General features: G+C 37.8%; 1 protein-coding gene and 1 pseudogene across 5 annotated transcripts; both read left to right on the forward strand.

Moving 5' to 3' along the window:
* The first annotated feature begins 1,841 nt into the window (after positions 1–1,841).
* Positions 1,842–18,427, forward strand: LOC149150507 (disease resistance protein RPS5-like). 4 transcript variants are annotated; one of them, XM_089440456.1, is made up of 3 exons: positions 1,842–3,276; positions 3,329–4,557; positions 5,036–18,427. In XM_089440456.1, exons 1-2 carry the CDS (start codon positions 2,065–2,067, stop codon positions 3,374–3,376), a joined length of 1,260 nt encoding a protein of 419 aa, XP_089296582.1. In that variant the 5' UTR covers positions 1,842–2,064; the 3' UTR covers positions 3,377–4,557; positions 5,036–18,427. The 4 variants fall into 4 exon arrangements, with proteins under 4 accessions (XP_089296582.1, XP_089296580.1, XP_089296579.1 ...); XM_089440454.1 differs by having other exon boundaries at positions 1,851–4,557; positions 5,036–5,135; positions 5,889–18,427; XM_089440453.1 differs by having other exon boundaries at positions 1,851–4,557.
* LOC149150508 (ABC transporter B family member 16 pseudogene) lies at positions 6,266–18,427 on the forward strand (annotated as a pseudogene). Its single transcript, XR_016262804.1, has 2 exons — positions 6,266–6,402; positions 13,026–18,427. The product of XR_016262804.1 is annotated as an ABC transporter B family member 16 pseudogene (transcript).
* Positions 18,428–19,809: the final 1,382 nt, after the last annotated feature.

Below are 19,809 nucleotides of genomic sequence, written 5' to 3' on the forward strand. Positions count from 1 at the left end.
TGGGAGAGTTATACCTTTGAGGTCTTTACTTGAAATCTTGATGTTTTTACTTAAAAACCTTTGTCGTCATAGACGATAGGTTCCATTTGATTCAACATTCTTTGACTTATTGGTTAGTATTCTTTATATATGCAGATTGTTACCCAAGGTTCCACGTCTATAGATATTTGGTCCGTTGGTTGCATTTTTTTGTTTGTGAGTGGGATATTTTAATCTTCAAGTTTTCGTCATATTTTTATTCTCAATAATTTGATAGTTGTTGTTCAAATCATTTTTATGGTTTAACTGAAATAGTTATAACACTTCAATATGTATAGATAATACATAATTTAACTTCTTTTAAGTTTTATAGTTAATATTTAAATTTTTAATTTGTAGAAAGTATTTTAAAATAATAATAATAATAATAATAATAATAATAATAATAATGTCATGGCTAGCCAGACACAAAATTGGTGTATAAGATCTTTTTGTTTATGGGACAAGGAACCCACTTTGTGGTGATTTCATTGCTAAGTCCATAAAAATGTATATTCTCTAAGCATATAATTTGAATTTGAACTTGTAACCTCTTATAAAGAAAAGACATGTTCTTAACCAATAGACCTAGTCAAAATGTTTCTATCATATTAAAATATATAAATTTAATAAAATAAATAAAAATTTAACTTAAAAATAAAACAATCTAATCATTAATTTATTTTTCTTTGCATTTATAATATTAATTCAAGAATTATAATGATCTCCAAGTTTAAAGAATACTCACTCTTATATTAAAACATAAAAGATAAGTATAAATAATATTGCTACTTAAAAATATTATAAAATATATATAAAAAAATCTGTATTTTTTTTAGTGTGGTTCACTATACTATTAAGAGAATTAAATCCATAACCCTAACCCCTCAATCAGATAACTCTTCTAAACCGGACCAACTAAGAAGATGCACTAATTATCATCGTTACACATGTGCTTATTGAATATTGTGTTTTATGTGCCCTATTATGTTCGATTTCGCTAGACCTTTGAAATTATCCTACTTCGTAGGTGTCAAGGCTTACTCGCGAACTCTCTGGCCGACTCTAAAATTTTAGACTTTTGAAAGTGTTACTCTCGCTTCCTCTGACTTTTCAACTATAGGCGACTCTAAAATTGTTTAGACTTTTGATATAGTTGGAAGGTGAGAAGTTTCGTTTGCTCGCTGTCTCATTGTGATTGAATACAAAGAATCCGTGATGTGAAAGATAGCTGAAGGTAATCTGCAAGTCAAACATTCATTAACTTTGATGTGCAAGTTCAATGAAACAATGCCCATCAATCTAATCGCAAACTGATTTGTCACCTTTTTATGACTAAAATATAGTTGGACTTCCTATATCATAGCTGAACTCAATAATTGATTCTATTTTGTATGGTCATCTTTAAGCATAGAAATGGTTGAAAGCTGAGAGGTTTGGACTTAATCAACATTTCAAAGGTGACAGGTCTCGTTTTTTTTATCGTACACAAGGGACCCGTGATTTTAAAGAGAACGGGGAGCGAAAGGGGTGTGAAACATTCATTAACTACTCTCCACTACTATCAAATATTGTCAAAGAAGTGCAAGTTAATTTTAATTCGCTGCCTCACTGAAACAATGCCCGTAAATCTAAGTGATTTCTTACTTTTTTGTCACTAAAGTATAGTTGAACTTAATAATTGATTTCATTTTGTATCATCATCTTTAACTTGATTGCGATTAATCCAGCGGACTCTTGAGTTTTAACACGAAAATCAACTATTGACTGATTAACTTTACAGCTAGACCCTCCAATGACCCAACATCAAAGTCCATTATTAACTTTACTGCCGGACACTCCAGTGACCCAACATTATCGTCTTGGGTGTTTCCCTATTAAATGAATAAAGGGTGGCTTTTGCTTACAAGGCTCTTCTGTTATTGTTTGCTGCTTCTTGTTATATTCATGATCTGCCCGCCTGCTTTGTTTTCTTTTTCTGTTTTTATAACCCATACTTTATTTTCCTCTACACTAATTTCATTTGCTATGCTGCTCTGATCTCACATGCTTTTGGTACAAGCAATGGATATTGTGATGGGAAACGCAGGTAACACTAGTAGCAGCGGTTTTTTTGCTCCACTTATCCAACAACTCATCCAACAGATAGACGATGTAATTCACCTGGATGGCAACCGTGAGCTTCTGGAAGAGCAGTTATATCGTATGAAGAGCCTCTTGCTTGACATCAATTCTCAGTTTCAAGATCAGCAGAGGGAGACACCGGCTTCTCTAGAGAATTGCTTGCTAAGGATGCAACGCAAAGTTGGAGAGGCCAGAGACTTGATCCATCGCTCACAACGCCCGAGGCTACAGCAGTGTATTGACTACCTCCTTTGCAAGCCAAATGTCTTTAAGCAAATCCAAGAGTGGAACAAAGCTATTCCTGGGCTCCATGATCAGCTTAGAAGCGACTTCTCCTTGTTTTGCAGTGCTCAGCAGATTGCATCCTCCGCACAACAACAGGCAGACGTACTACTTCAGGATGAACCCGACACCGGATTGGTCGGATTGGAAATAAAATTTGCCGAGGCACAGCTACAGAGATGGATTTTGGAAGCTCCCCATGTTCGCATAATTGGTGTATACGGTATGGGTGGTGTGGGAAAAACAACCTTGCTTAAAAAAGTCTACAACACCTACAAGGTTAGTGACGTTTTTGATCATGTGATTTGGGTTACAGTTGCCCAATTTCCAATTCTACAAATGCAAAATGACATTGCTTCTGCAATTAATTTAGATCTGACCAACTGTTCTCCCGATATGGTGAAGATGAAGTTGTGTGCCTATATGAAGACCAAGAAATTCTTTTTGGTTTTAGACGACATGTGGAGGGCACTCTATCTGAAAGAATTGGTTATGCAATTTGGCAAGAACAAAGGAAGCAAAATCGTCTTCACATCTCGAAATAGAGATCTGATTCAAGAAATGAATGCAAAACAGTTCATGGAAATACAACCCCTCCGAAGCGAGGACGCCTGGGAGTTGTTTTTGAGAGTAGCTTTTGAAGACGGCCATGTTCCTGAGGATATACAGAAGACTGCACGACAGTTGGCCGAGGAGTGTAAAGGGTTGCCACTGGCAATAAAGGTAATAGCCTCGACAATGATGGGTAACACAGCTGTAGATGAGTGGAAGCTTGTTTTAAAGCAGATTCGAAAAGTGGATTTAAATTTTCCAATTACTCATCCTCGAATTGATCAAGAATTGTATCAACGATTGACATGGAGCTACGATAGTCTGCCCGATGCTAATTTGAAAAACTGTTTTCTTTAGTCTGCCATGTTCAGTGAAGACTCTGGATTGCTGGTGGAAATGACGCTGTAAATATGGATCGCAGAAGGCCTAGTTAAGACTAAAGAAGATGCGGACTATGACTATGTATTGAAGACTGGGGAGAGCTATGTAAAGGTACTTGAAAATCGTTGCTTATTTCAGGTGGAAGAGGGTGTCATTAGAATTCACGGTGTTGTCCAGGACATGGCAGTCTATATTGGAGAGAATGAAGAGAATGGTGTATTGAGAGCAGGTCAAAGTCTTCAACAATTCCCTGACATCCGAGGATCGGATGATTGCAGGCGAATATCCGTTATGCGTAATGATATTATGTCTTTGCCGGCAAAGGAATTGAGATGTCCCAAACTAGTTGCTTTAAGCTTGGGAGTGAATGAGGGATTGAAAGAAATTCAGAAGCATTTTTACTTCACCTCTCCTCTTTGAGGGTATTGGATTTTCATTGCACGGCCGTACAATCATTGCCAACAGCATTGTGGAATTGAAACGACTTGAATTTCTCAAGTTGGATTCCAGTCACATTGCAGATACATCTGAAGAGATAGATACTCTTTCATATCTCCAATTCTTGTATATTAACTCTTGTAAAAAGTTTAAATCGTTACCTTGTCGAATGGGAGAACTTAAAAATCTCAAGTATCTCAAATCGGAGTATGTCAATCTTTGGGGATTGTATTTAAATAAAAGTTTGAAAATTATTTTTATGAGATATACTTCAAGTATCTTGAATAAGGTTTGGCAAAAAATATCTCGAGGCTTTTAGAATTTTACAAGTCATATTGTCTACATGTGAATTTCAGTTGATCACGACCTTCATTTGATTGCCCTCGGTCATCCGAATTTGTCGTTATTCATTTTTAGGCCGATAGGCCTTCTTTGATAGGCCTTCTTTGAATGAGTTTAGTCCTCTACCTTTTGATTCTCTGGTTGACATTTAGTCGTCTACTTTTTGATTCTCTGATTAACATCTAGCGGCCAGTCGTCTACTTTTTGATTCTCTGATTAACATCTAGCGGCCAACTGGTATCTGGTTTAATTGACATCTAGAATGGTATCTGGTTTAATTGACATTGGACTATTCTTCCCTCACTAAAACTGCTTTCCCGTTTCTGCTCCTCCTGCTTTCCGCTTAAGATTTGTCCTTATTTAACCATTTTACAAACAGATTTGTCAGTCAATCAAGAGGCGCGTTTGATCGAGATCCAGGTACGGGTTTTCTGAACTTCCATTTTATTTAGGTTTTCCTGCAATGTTTTGCGTCGATAGATTCTGTATCAATATTAAAATGCGAAGAGCAAAACTACGACTTTTTTTATTAGGGTTTTGATAAAGGTCTAGAGTCGAGTATTTTGGTTTATGGGATTTTGTTGTAGATTTTGAGTAAAAGAGCATTGATTTCTAGGGTTTGGGTGATTGTTTTTCTATTCATCTCTTTATATAGTGTCGTTGATTTTTTTTTGATTGATTGAGTTTGTCCTGTGGGTTAATGGAATGCTTCCGGTGAAAATATGCTGATTTTTTTGGGTTTTCTTTTCTTATATGTTATTTTGTGTGTGGGTGCAATATGGTCAAAACAGTTTTTTTTTTGGTTTATTTGTTGGGTAGGTTGGCTTCTGCTGATAACATTGTGGATAGTGTAGAATTAGGGATGTTTTTATAGGACGCTGACCTGAACTCTGAGCAGGGTGGAAGATGGGAATCCGGAATCTCTGAGTTTATGCTTTTCATCGAGGATCTACAGTCTTCCCAATTAGACCGATACACTGGATGAAGCAGAGGAGAAAGTAAGGGGAAGAGAGAGGCCTTTGGGTCTCTATTTTCACATTTTTACTGATTATAATTCATGTGGACATTTTTTTTGCGTGGGTTCCCTAGCCGGGTTTGTTGAAACTAAATTTCAGTTTTTGCAGGTGCTTTTGTTATTTTTTTTAAATTTAATTATATAAAGTTGTCGAATCTTGATATTGGTGTAACAAAACGCCGTGGTACCAGAAGCCTGACTAGGGGACGTATTTCTCGTCCCGCTGTCCATGTACCCTTAAACTGAATGTTAGTTTAAACAGGTTTATTTCCTGTAATCAGTTGAAAAATTCAATTCAATTACTTCCTATTGTTGATTCTCAATATTGGTGTAGCAAAAGGACTGTTACTAGAAGCCTGTCCAGGAAACCCATTTCTTGTATTGTTTTGTCCCTGTTACCATGTTGACACCACATTTGTACATGGGAGTTCATTTCATATCACCTAAAATCCTTGAGCCCTGTCTTTTCATCTGTTCCTGATTCACTTAAAATCCTTGAGCCCTGTCTCTTCATCTGTTCCTGATTCTCATTGTGTTTCTTGTTAATATTTTTGGTAACATTGGCAAAATGTAGTATGAATCAAATTTCTCAGACTGAAATTTGTTTTGACATATCGGCTGGGGAACCCACTTTCGTGATTACGCTAACCCCTTGTTTTTTGGCTACATTCATGTGAGGTTTCTGTTTTTCTCTTTTCCTTGTAATCTTGTCTGACTTTTACTTTAAGTAATGCAGTCAGTTATTACATGACACATGCTTTGATCAGTTGGGAGGAATTTTTTCTACATGCAAGAGATTTTGTGAGAAAGTAGTTGGACAGCTTGCCCATCTGCATTCAGACAATATTGTGTATTCGGAGGTGATGGAGGGAGAAAGTAATACAGGTTTGTTTGTAAATGATGGGTCGTTCTTAGAAAGGTTTAAGCAACTCAACAACAGAAAGAACAAGCTTCCACAGAAGGCGTTACGACAGGTGTTTCTTTGGAATCTGCAAATAGCTTCAAGACTAGCTTGACTGTTAAAAAGGCAACTAGTTTCAAACCAACAGTTAAGCCTGCACCCGCTCCTGCAAATGGGAAGTTTGCGTTCAGTTTGAAACAAAAGTCAAAACTTGCAGCTCCCCCTGTGAAGCTGGGCAGTGATGAAGATGAAAGTGAAGATGGAAAAAGGGGCGTGGACAGACAGTCAAAGAGATTAAAGGTGGAGGCATCAAATACCGCTGAGGATTTGCAAGATGCCCCCCAAAATGGTAACTAATTACCTTCTCATTCCTTTTCTGCTCATTTTTTAAAGAAAACTGTTAATATGCATACCTGAATGCCTTCTCATTCCTTTTCTGTTCAATTTCTTAAGAATACTGTTAAATGCGTACCATTTTCAGACTATGCAGAAATAAATTGTTCTCATAATAAATATCAATTCTAAGGGAATTCTCAAAGGATCAATTTTCTCATGAGGAGATAGCTACCTTAAAGCAATTGACAGAGTAGTATCATTAGACATTTGCGTTTGTTCATGGGAGGGTACATATTTTTGTTTCATGGTTGTCAGTAGGTAGAGATGAAAGAGGGTGTTTTATTTCGTTAGTTATTTGATCTGTTTAGTTGATTCTACAATCTGACACCATGAACTTACCTCTCACCCATATCCAAATCCTGTTCTTTGATGAAAAGAGGCTTAGAGTGTATGTTTTTGTAGCTGACGTCCTGACATTTTTTCTGGTTTCTAATACGCTTTTATCTGATAATCAATGCTTCTGGCAATTGATCAGAGCTGTTAATTGCTTGATTCTGTTTCAATGTACTTAAATAGACAATTAAACTTAAGAAGAAATGAATTTAATTTTAGACCAGTTTAGGGTAACAATTTAAAAAATGTCGGAGGTGAACATATCCCAAGCCAATTTGAAATCAGTTGGAGAATCCTAGTTATGATTGCACCAAGAGAAATAAGGTGCATTTTACAGCCCAGAGGGAGGGAGATGTGTGATGTCTATGCATAACACTTATGTGAAGTTTGGCATAGGTTGGCGCATGATAATATAAAAAAAGGTAGCAGTGGGGTATGGATGATAAGATGAGATAATATAAGATACTTTTATTAATGTCCAACGAATGACCACAAAAGTATGTCATTGGGACTGCTCTGTACCACTGTATCGATACAGAGTGGGAGACCAAGCAAGAAGCAGAAAGTAAGAGACGAAATTACATACTGCCCTAAACGAAGATATAAACTGGCTCTGATAGCCAAAAACAGATTGGGGAGATATGCCTAGAATCTGGAATACAAAAAGTGAGAGCAAATCAGACTCTACTAGTAACCACTCTTCTAACATCCAAGGTCTAATGAATTTCTGGATAGAAAACTGTCTAGAAGAGGAACTATTATATAATCTGGACTGCAAATGGTGCTGCTGTCAGGATGATTTTTCCCACCGTGGAAGCCAGGGAGGACTTCCCTGGCTGTTAGCTAGGTCACAAGGTTTGTTGAACTTCAACCTTGAGGTTCAAAATTTTGGCAACCTCTAAAATATTTTTCGAGGTTTGGCAAATCTCATTGAACCTCATAGCCATTGACCAAATTCGTAGATCAAAACTCACAACCTCATGTCGCAACCCAAGTTTGTAATCTGTCTTTTCAATTTCCAAGTTCCATGATAGCATTTTTTTATGTTTATTGATGTTGATTTCTTACTATATAGACGAACCTAATGGCTAACCTCACCCAAACCTCATGAAAAAATTTGAACTCGAACCTGAACCATGTAACTTAGGCTGTTAGTGTGGGGTCTGGAATGGGCATGTTGCCAGGGTCGTTGAGAAGTGGTGATAGTCCCCTAAGCTTGCACTGATCTAGGGGCAGGGGACGTAATATGAATGGTCTGTCTCTGGAACATAGTAAGAAAATGGCTATTTTGAACAAAAATCTTAAAATGAATAGTTGTTGGTAAACCATTGATTTTAAAAAAATGGGAGTGAATTTCTTATGTCAGTGAGCATTCTGACTTTATCTTACCACTGAGTCCGTCCTAGCCCTGCATTTCTAGGTAGTTCAACAATGTTATTAGGCTTGCTGAAATTCAACGGGATCCATTACCTGAGAAGATAGACGTCAATGGGATTCATTGCCTGACAAGATAACTGTATGTAACATGAAAATTGAATCTGAACCCTGATCTTGATCAGAGAATCCTGACTTAAATTGCCTTCTGATTCTGGTCTTCATCTTATATAAAAAAATTGAATACGTGTGTAAGGTGTCATAATGTCTCAAAAATTCATTTCTATATTAACTTCCCTTTACCACTATTTTTTCAAAATATATACTGTTGTCTTACATTTAGGTTTTCAAAACTTGTGAGTATGCTTCAGAATACTCCTAAAATATTATAGGTATTAGGGTCGACTAAAATTGGAGTGCCTGAAAAGAAGGATTCTAGAATGGTACAGGCTCAAATAAATGGGATGCACTGACAATTATAAGCAATACTTTCATATTGAATAAATTTTATTACAGCAAAGTAATTCGTCTAAAGCAACAAATGGCTTATGCATGCAAATTTTATATTAGCAAAAAATGGCCGATGTATGGAAACTTTATATTTACATTTAAACTTAAGTTTCAGTAAAGTAACACTCTCTAGAGAACCCGCTTTCATGTCAAGCATCGTCCAGATAGAAAAGCAGATGTAATGGTCAATCTAGCTGTGATCCTAGGAGAAGGCATGATTATCCTTGGAAATCTGATGGATAAAAAATGACCATCAAGCACATCCATGATTATTGCATTTTTTGCAATTGATACTTCTTATAATCAACAAAGTAACCTTTTTTCATGTCAGCCATGAATCAAACAGGGAAGCAGATATGTAATGGCCAACGTATGGGTGACCCTAAGAGAATGCATGATCATCCCATGTTTATTAGGCTTCTTGCAAATCACACTCCTAAATTGGCAATGGGTGTTATGAGCTGGGATTGTTATAAGGAGGACCCCTTTCACCGTCCACGATCCTTAATGTTGCATGGATGTTATGAGGTGGGATTGTTACAAGGAGGGCCCTCTTCACCCTCCATGAACCTTAATGTTGCTTGCATCCTTCTTGTTGCTGAAGGTTGCCAGCTCCCTGTCTCCCCATCCTTCTTGTTGCTGAAGGTTGCCACCTCCTTCCCTTCTTACTGCCAACCTCCACAACCCTTCCTCATTCTGTCTACAACTTTTATGATCCTCCCTTGTGACTGAACCTTCTCCCTCCTTTGTGTTGCTGTGCTGCCCTGGGAGTTGTTGTTGTGATGCCCTTCTCTGCCAGATCCTCGTCTATCCCTCCAAATATTGTTGCCTCCCCTGCCATCCCTCTCCCCTCCTACCCACTCTCCGGTCTAACGAACATGGGTAGGTGTTATTGCTCCAATGACCACAATTTAATGGATATTTAGTGTTTCCTCAATTATGTTGTTCACAATCTGCTAGATGAAAGGCTCAGTTGGAAAATTGATTGGGGTAAATTGAAGCAAAGAGGAGTTGATTGTGGCCTTTTCAGACCTGGTTATGAAAATTGCCTAATTGGGTTACCCTGCCATGGAAAGAATCTCATCCTGCTTACTCTGTATAGCTGAGCCAATGGAAGATCTTGCATTGCAACCCAGCTGGAATCAGTTGCCTTTGTTGTTATGATATTTTAGTTTATTTATATTTATGTGTTGCTGTTTTTCGTTTGTAGTTGATCAATATGTTTGATAGCATTCTCGTTGCTTATGAAGCAGAGGAACATTTCTATTTGAACATCTCGTTGTTGAGTTCATCCACCTTAGAGACAAGTTAGTCTGGAATGAAATTTTTTTATGTATATATTTTCTGTGAAATATGTATCCTGTAGAAACTCATTGAGCACTTCCCCTCATAAGATCAGCCTCTTTCATAAGAATCTGAAGCCTGAGCTTCCATGTAACAAAATTGTAAGTTCCATCTAATCTATCACACTCTCGAAGACTGAGTCACTTTATGCATACCGAACAAGTTTCAAGTGCACAAAGTCAACAATACATGAAGTAGAAACAACCCTTCCAAGGGTCAAGGTGCTTCTCTCGAGCAACCTAGGATTTGAAAGTGACGGATGTTCCACCAAGACTCCGGGATGGGGAGACGCGGGTGCGGGGAGACGCACAAGGGGGACGTGTGGGAGTACCCTCAAATTTTAGGGGAGGGGGGACGTCGGGCTATATAATTTTTTTTCCTTTTTTAATATATATATATATATATTTCAAATTCATATTCAATAATGAAAGCATAAATACAATGATACACACATAATTGAATTAAATAATGAAATACAGTGATCCATACTCATCATCCTTACTAATACGTACATGACTCATCCATAGACCACGAGATTCAATAATGAAATACTCTGATCCATATTCATCCTTCATTATTCACCATTTTAGAATCTACATTGATTTAAAAATTAAATTCATCATTCATCATTCTAGATTCTAAATTGATTTAAAATTAAAATTCATCATTCATCATTCTAGAATCTAATTAGTACTAAGCCAAATAGACAATAATATATACTGAAATCTGAAGGCTGGAATAGTAAATTGATATAACTAAAACTCAAAAACAGTGGAGTGATGAGTCTAAAAGTCACTCTAAAGTACACACAGGGCTTGGTGCTCTTGATTAAATACTAATTCCATACCCTTGTACATGACAAAATGCAATGGAAACATTGCAATCCATCGAATCCTGAATTCTTGAAAAACTGTTAAGTCCGCTGGATTTTGAGTGATCTAAAATTCCACTTTCTCCATATGAAATCCAATGAGGTCGGAACCACTCTCAAACATCCTGAGTCATTTCATGGTAATGTTAAAAATTTAAGTAAAAGTGGCATTCTCCTTTAAGTAAAAGGATGAAAATGAAAGATAAAGGAGAAAAGGATGAAAATGAAAGATAAAGGAGAATGCCACTTTTACTTTAAGAATTTAACATTACCATGAATTGCATAGCATTAGTAGGGCAATATGGTCAAATACTAGGTTTCCCCTGTCATAAATCATTGTTTACGAGCAAATTTAAGGGGGGACGCATAGCCCATTTTGAGGGGGGACACCTAGGCGTCCCCCTTTTGGGGAGTCGCGTCCCCCACACTGGTGAAACGTCCCCCCTGCAACATTTCCCCAGGCATCCCCCCATCCCGGGTGCGAGGGGTGTGTGCACCCAACCCTGGGGATGCGTCCCTGTGGAACACTATTTCAAATTGTCCCCAGGCGTCCCCCTTTTGGGGAGTCGCGTCCCCCACACTTGTGAAACGTCCCCCTGCAACATTTCCCCAGGCATCCCCCCATCCCGGGTGCAAGGGGTGTGTGCACCCGACCCTGGGGGACGCGTCCCTGTGGAACACTATTTCAAACCCCACAAACTCAGCAAGGTCAAGTACCTCTTCCAGGTAATCTCCAGCTGAATACAATATCCCTCTTACTCTAGAGTGATTTCAGCCACAAGCTTTGATACCATGCAATGTTCTGGAATATTAATGCAAAATAGAAGCATCATTTCTTTGACTAGAGGTTTCCAAGATTTTAACCGTGTGAATTTTCAGCCCTAGGAATGTTATGAAATAGAATATAAACAAGGTGGAAATAAATTAATAATAAAATATTTCACTTTCTAATACTCGACAACTTGGATAAATTTCAATCCTCTAGGGCAACTTATACCACATAAATCAGATCCGAAAAGTCACTCTTACAGCAGTTATAACAGTAGTAAAACGATATATATATATATATATATATATATATATATATATATATATATATATATATCAGCAAAACATGTCTGATTTTTGAATGATGTATCATATCTGTAATGGGCCAGGGCAATTTTCTATGGTTTTGTTCTGGTTAGGGATTTTTTAAGCAGTACAACAAAGTTTCTTTATTTCACAACCAATAAGTCATTCCTTGCAAAATTTAACTTCCTATATTTACAGTCCACAATACACTAATACTGTTAGATTTCAACCATGCAAAAAACACAACAGTGTTCAATTGGTCCAATTTCACCGTTAAATCAGTTCCAAATACAGGCCCCACTATTCTGAATTCAACAAATCTGACAATTACTACATGACGTTAATTTGGTCAGCATCCGATACAGATATAACTAGACAATTACACAACGAACCCAAACTATCCTACTTAATTTTATTAGTGAGGGACCCTGTCAATCTCAGAACAAAGCCTTGCCTTTCGGTGAGAACTTCTGAGATGCAATTAAATTCAGAACGTGGTTGTGGGCATCTCATTACTCACTTTGCCTCGGAGCCTCACAGTTTCTGAACTGCGTTAGCCAGAAGCCTCAGACTTCACAAAATTCACTTCTGCACTACTACAGAGCCTTGGATCTGCGAAGCGGCCTTCCCCGTGTCTGATATTTCAGCTCAGCTGGATGACTGCAGAGAGGCTTCGTCCACAATTTGACCAGAATTGCTCCGCCTTATTTCAATTTCGTTTCCTTTTCACTGTAAGAAGACTGTGCTGAGACCACTGTTCAATTTGTTTTTCAGCCATTGCAAAATTTGTTTTCCAACCACGATTTTTTATTTTTGCATGATGTATAAGTTGTTTCACAAACTTCTCTGAACTTACAAAACATAATTTCCATGGGACACTTCATGAATCCTATCTTAAACTTCATGTTTTATTAACCAAGTTTCTTAAACCTAAAAATTAGTGGTTATTATAAATATTCTTACTGAATTCAATGCAGGTTATCTTTTTCTTTTAACTTATAAATAAATAAGCCCTATATGAACAACTTGCCAGACTTCTTGTTAGATTCCATGCATTGTTAATGTTTCAGTGGCATGAGGGATGGATATGAGACCTACACCGGCAACAGGGGAACTCAGTTGTCTGGGGGGCAGAAACAGAGAATAGCAATAGCAAGGGCAATTATAAAGAATCCAAGCATCTTGCTGTTGGACGAGGCAACGAGTGCTTTGGATAGTCATTCGGAGAAAGTTGTTCAAGAAGCACTGGATGGAGTCATGGTAGGAAGAACCAGCGTGGTTGTAGCTCATTGTTTGAGCACAATTCAGAATGCTGACAGTATAGCAGTCATTGAGAATGGAAAGGTTGTTGAACAAGGAAATCACGCTTATCTACTGAGCAAAGGCGAAGGAGGTGCATATTTTGGTTTGATTAAACTGTAGCAACCACATTAACCAATTATTCAACCTGTAAGCTAAACTGCAATAACCCTCATACTCCTCATCACAAATGTGGCCAGTTATAAAGAGTGCAGGGCAGTCAGCCCAAAATTGATATTTGAGTTGTTTCGCTAAATGGTGATGATTAGAAGCAGAAAGGATAATAATTAGGCTGTATGTTGTAAAAAAGTTAATTAAATATCTAGGTGATTATGAAGAATAATCATAAACCTTATTATTACTGCTTTCAGAAGTAGAAAGGTTAATAATTAGGCTGTCTGTTGTAAAAAAGTGAATTAAATATCTCGGCTGATTATAAAGAATAATCATAAACCTTATTATTATTGCTTTTAATGTGAAAATTATCTTATCCGGAGTAAATTTCCTTGTTTCATGGATGTTTTTAGAATTGAATGGCATTGCAAATCTTCTTCTGTTCTACTTGAGGATGGGCTACAGTGGAAATATGTACAAGTAACAAACTTACATTTTCATGAACATCCCAGTAAAGTATGTATTTTAAATTTTCATATATTGTATATAAAATTTAATATCCGACGCAGCTTTCGTGATTTACAAATTTCATTAAATTTAACATCCGACGTAGCTTTCGTGATTTACAGAACAACCTAAAAAAAAACTGAGGTTGGGATTACACAGAAAAATATATTACATTTTTTCTTTAGTGATTTACAGAACAACCTAAAAAAAACTGAGGTTGGGATTACACAGAAAAATATATTACGTTTTTTTTCAAGTTTTTGCTCTTCTTTTTATAAGATTTCACAAATTAACAAAGATGCTGGTGTAATTGTCACATTGGAAATTGATTAGGTAGACTAACCAATTTGAGATGAATTGATAAATTGTCTACTCAAAGTAATTACGTGGTAAAGCGTTTCCCTTTTAAAAGAACTCCTCTCTATGCCGCTGCGTGCAATGGTGAGTTCTTAGATCACTTTGTTAGACGATCAGAGTAATACTATCCATTGGATTATTATCATTTCAACTGCCCGGCTTCCGCAACATGTGTTATCATATCAACCGCTTTCAGATTTGGTCATGTTAGGGTTTTGAATGGTTATGTGAGGCTGTGTGTGTGGTATCAACAGAATCTGGGGCAGGAGCAGCAGAGCATCATACGAAACTAGAAAAGGCTGCATGCGCCTACGATTTTGCCGCATATTACCTGAGAGGATCGAAAGGAAAGCTAAATTTTCCCCTTTCCCCACTGGAAATCCCCTGCATCTCTTCTTTATCGCCACCTGAAATTCAAGACTCTTCCGCCAAGTTCGCCACAGAAGAATTGTCGCTATCGCCACCTGAAATTCAAGACTCTGCCGCCAAGTTCGCCACAGAAGAATTGTCGCTGTCATCTGAACCAGCGTTCCATCTTCTGGTTTGAAAGCGGAACACTGCATTGACGACCAAGAGATTTGGGCGGAGAACAATCCCGCATTTTGGGATTGGGTACTTCTTTAATATGTGGAGAGCGGCAAGTCTCCAAATTTAAATGAATTCCCTCCCTTCGATGAGTCCATGGAGTACGTTGGGGTTCACTAGTAGCCCACTAAGGCAAAGCGGTTAATTTATAAATTCTTTTTATGGAATTGCTGACTTCTCCTACAGGGCATTGTCAGTAGCCATCCAGGGCAGAAATTTCACATCAGAATGAAATGTTTTCAAGCTCTCCATTTCGGATTAGAAGCTAGCAAGTGAAATTGAGCATACACAATTAAGTTTATCACCAAAGGTTTCTGACGGCAACGAACACCCTTCTCTTTTTATTTTCAATTCTCTTAGAGGGTGTTGTCGGTGGCTATCCATGGCAGAAAGTTGTTTTGCAATCAAAATTCTGTATTTATGATATTTGTCCATTCCCTGCCTGAGTCAGTGTCTGTGTGCTTATGCGTAATGCTGATGAATGACATTGGTGGATGAAAGCTGCTCTTCACATTGAGAAGATGAGTCACCAACAGAAAATGAGGCCACATCTTCATTATTATTTGTACACAATCAAGTTTAAACCAAAAAAATGGCAAAAAGATGATAGAATTGCAATCTATTTTGAGTTCCATTCACCGGCAGAGTTTGATGGGCGTTTGAAACAATTGCAAGAATGATATGATAGACTGGAGTTTTCCGAGTGGAATGGGGACTTACGAGAACATAAAAGAAGATGGCCTTTGAGTTTCCAAGATTTTGAGGATGCCATTCCTCCCCAGTTTTCCATTCCACTGCTATGTGAATTAACTGATGGTAATGCTATAATCAGCCTAGTTACCAGAAACGGGACGATGTCCCCCGTTTCTGGCAGAAACCTTCGGAGAAACCCGACCATACTAGAAACGCCGTCTGCAACGGCCGTTTTCGTTTTCACTGGCGAGAAACGGTTTTCGGCGAAACAAAACAGTGTCTTCTGGCTGTTTCCGGATAGACTTGCAGTTTCTTCTGGCCGTTTCCGGATAGACTTGCAGTTAAATTTATTTTTTCAGACTCAGATTAAATTTAATTTTTTCAAACGTGGGTTAAATCAAGTTTAATTAGCAATTGATTACACATACAGAGAGTTTAATTCGCAGTTCACTGTTAGTCTGCTGCGCTGGACTGTTAGTTTCTGAGCTGGACTGTTAGTTTCTGGAAATTAAACATAAGAACTCCAGAGTCCAGGGTATTTGTGAGCGAGCAGCTGAAGAAAGAACTAGCTGAGAACGCAGGGTATTGTGAGAGCGTTGCCAAAGAAAAACACCAGTTCTAGACTCCAGTTGCTCATGTTTTTTCAAGGATTTAAGCAGAAGAAGAGAGCAAACCCATCACTACTCACATGCAAGCCAGGCACAGATCAGAGCCAAGCAGCTTCACGCCCGCATCTTCAACAACATTGTCAAAAGGTACTACCTACACACTTCAATCTCTGGTTTTCTTTTATGAATGCTCGTTCTAGAGTCTAGACCACATAATTCTCTCAAGATTTGGGTAGGTAAGGTTCGCTGGGATCAACTGTTCATATCATAATGCGCTATCCCTGTGTTCAGTCCCGTAATATCCTTGTATGCTTGCCAAGTTGTATCATGTATGCGGATTTTGAACTCTCTGCTATACGGTCTTGTCATTCTCCTGTTGTAAGTACTATGACTATAAATCAATCTGCAGAGGATGAGCAGTTCTCTGTTCAGTTCCATATGGATCAAGAGGGGTGCTTGAACCTGAAACTTGCATTGCCAAGCGGTCAAAAACAAGTATCTCCTTCTCTTCCTAGGTCTTCCATTAGACCTTCACCTCGGGTTGGAATTTCTGATGCATCTTCAATGTGTTTTAATGGAGAAATCCCAGCCCACAGTTTTAACGATCACTACCCGATATCAGAATCTATTGGAAGCCCAGATATTTTATATGAGGCCGTTGATTTAGAGGAAGATCCGAAGATGTATCAAATTCCACAAACAAAGAGACTCGTGCCTTTGATCCGAAAACAGTAAGAACCAATTAGCGTGGACCTTTTTGGGTACAAATTGTCACGACTTTTCTCCTCTCTGGAGTATGCCTTTGCATCACAGGAACCGTTACAATGTTCTACATTTATTTCCCCGAGGTTTATATAACATCCATATGGTTTACAAGATTTCGAGCTGCAAGCTCATTCACACAAATTAGAGGAGTATTATGCCCTGTCTTAGTTTTGAAGTAAGAGCATAAGATCGAGAACTCTATGTCGTATCATCGTAAGTCTCAGCATAAGTAAAATAAATTTCCCCGAGGTTTATATAACATCCATATGGTTTACAAGATTTCGAGTTGCAAGCTCATTCACACAAATTAGAGGAGTATTATGCCCTGTCTTAGTTTTGAAGTAAGAGCATAAGATCGAGAACTCTATGTCGTATCCTCGCAAGTCTCAGCATAAGTAAAATAAATTTCCCCGAGGTTTATATAACATCCATATGGTTTACAAGATTTCGAGCTGCAAGCTCATTCACACAAATTAGAGGAGTATTATGCCCTGTCTTAGTTTTGAAGTAAGAGCATAAGATCGAGAACTCTATGTCGTATCCTCGCAAGTCTCAGCATAAGTAAAATAAGGATTACAGCATAAGTAAAATAAGGATTACAAGGTGAACAATTTAAAACCCTCAATCATTTATTTTTGGGCCGGTCACATGGAAAAGATGAAGTCTACAGGTTCATCAAGTAAAGTGTCGAAATTGGGTAGAAATTACTGAAATGAACCTATATCTTTCAATGATGTTTTCAAAATCTCAAGTTCAGTTCAAGATAACCACCGAATATTAGCATCAAGAAATGTGGTTTGTATTTTTAGGACTAAGAAGCTATATAAATTACCCAACAGTCATTTGATCTAGCAATGTGGAATTTTGGTTTTCGAAGAATTGACATTGAAATTAACATGATGAAACCTTGGTATTATATTGCTCAAGTTACAGTGTTTTCCTGAAAATTACATTCTAATGAGCACGTAAAGCATGCATCATTAACAACGAGTTCGGATCTAGTAGGGGTTTATATTTAAATCACCGCCAGATAAAGTGACAACACAACACATCATTATTGTATGGTGCACACTTCCCAAGTCTAGAAATCAACACCGAAGAGCATGAAAATTGAGCAGTGATTCTCGCTATTTCTTTTATTATTCATAGCCACCAATGACCAAACATAAGCTTGTTCTGGAATTCATCAAGAATATCACCAAAACACAGACCAGGTGCAAGTAGCGTTCTCTACTAAATCTTAGCAAGAAATTTCGATACATAGTATTTGAAGAGGCTCGACCTTCTTAGGCAGTTAAAAGAATGAGACTTTGTTATTTCCAATAAATAGTCGTGTGCCAATTTGTACTAGAATTTAAATGGCAATAGCTCCCCTGAGTTGACAAGGAATGCTCGAGACAGCAGTGAGAATCCAGTTGGTTTTGAATTGTCTCAAATGAGTGAGGAAGAGTGGAACGTTTTCTTGGAGTGCTTTCAACAGTTGCTACCCAATGCTTTTGTAGATTGTAAAGCAAAGAATTTTGGCCAGTTGCCAAGGCTAGGTACTTCTTGTCAATTTTGATACAAAGCTATTCCTCATCTATTCATATCTGTACAAATCAATTTGTTTAGAACCCAGACTTCTTGATTTTAAATGTACCTCGAGAAAAACCTTTGGAAAAGGAAGCAACTCCAGTGCTTCATTCAAAACTTTAAAACTTCTCTTGCTCTATTTGCATTGCCTACAGCTATTTGAAGAAAATGAGAGTGTTGAAGATACAACAGAGGCAGTGACTGTGACTGTTATTTTTCTTTTATAATTGCAAAAATTGTTTCAAATATTGACATTGATGATTGAGAGCTCCCCAACTGATGTTCCATGTTGGCATGTTTAATTATAACATCTAGGAGACTAGGGGCTAGCTCTGTGTAAATTAAACCTATTATAACTCTGGTTATATTTAGATTTAGAGAGTTTGGTCTTATAACAACGCAGTGTTAAGGAAAATCTTATTCCACTCATAACAATCTGTGAACAGGCAAGGTCTTAGTATGTGAGAGCAACTGAGGAATGTTGCTTACCTCCACCGTATTATAATGCAACAAGCCACCATCATTTGTGTGTAAATGCTCTGCCTTTCTTTGTATGGTTTCTTCAGCCTGATTCAATTATGTTTTGCATTTCGGACTAGTACTGTGTTCCTGTAAGATTATCTTAAATGAACAGGCTGCAATACTGTTCCCATGAAGGGATTAAAATTTTGGAGTAACGGGTGATTTTTCATAGGAATTCCCTGAGGGGAGATTGTATATGTCAGTTATCTGAGTTGTATATGTCAGTTACCTTTTGCTTCATTGTCCCCTTCCATTCTCCTACCACCTGGCAACTCTGGTATAATGGGATTTTTTTTCCAGCAAACATAATGGTGGCTTCTTGTCCAGACCATCAATCTGTCCCACAAGACTTCATTTATGGTTTTGTAATGTGCTCTGATACTGAATGTGATCCATAAACAAAGTGATTCCTAGTTTTGGGTGTCTGAATGAATCTCTACACAAATTTGACTCTCAACCAACAGAGTTTGACAGAGTTGTATGTGGTAAAATGAAAACACTGCAAAAATATATTATTAAAGTATCAAATGCAGGGTATAGAGCTTGAGCTTGAGTTTCGTTGCCAAATTTGAACCTTCTGAAAGGGACATCCGGAGATATGAGGAAGCAATCCTAATTCTAGATGCACCTTTCTAATTTCCTCGAATTGTCTAAAATGGGTCCCTCTAGAGGTGAACTAGGCACTCGCTGACTATCGAAGTTCCCTTGAACAAGCGGTTGGTCCAGCTATATGATCCTAGAGGGGTTGCCAGAGCAAGGGACTAGCATCTATGGATCTAGGAGGTAATTGGATGGGCCAATGACCCCTTTCTTTGGAGCTAGTCCCTCCTAT

Source organism: Pinus tabuliformis, chromosome 9, assembly GCF_031772625.1.
Source record: "Pinus tabuliformis cultivar Carrire ecotype Pingquan chromosome 9, CPIR1, whole genome shotgun sequence".
Classification (NCBI taxonomy): domain Eukaryota; kingdom Viridiplantae; phylum Streptophyta; class Pinopsida; order Pinales; family Pinaceae; genus Pinus; species Pinus tabuliformis.

Bases quoted from the DNA above. Each gene is read 5' to 3' on its own strand.
- LOC149150507 (XM_089440453.1), top strand. From the start codon at position 2,065: ATGCTTTTGGTACAAGCAATGGATATTGTGATGGGAAACGCAGGTAAC.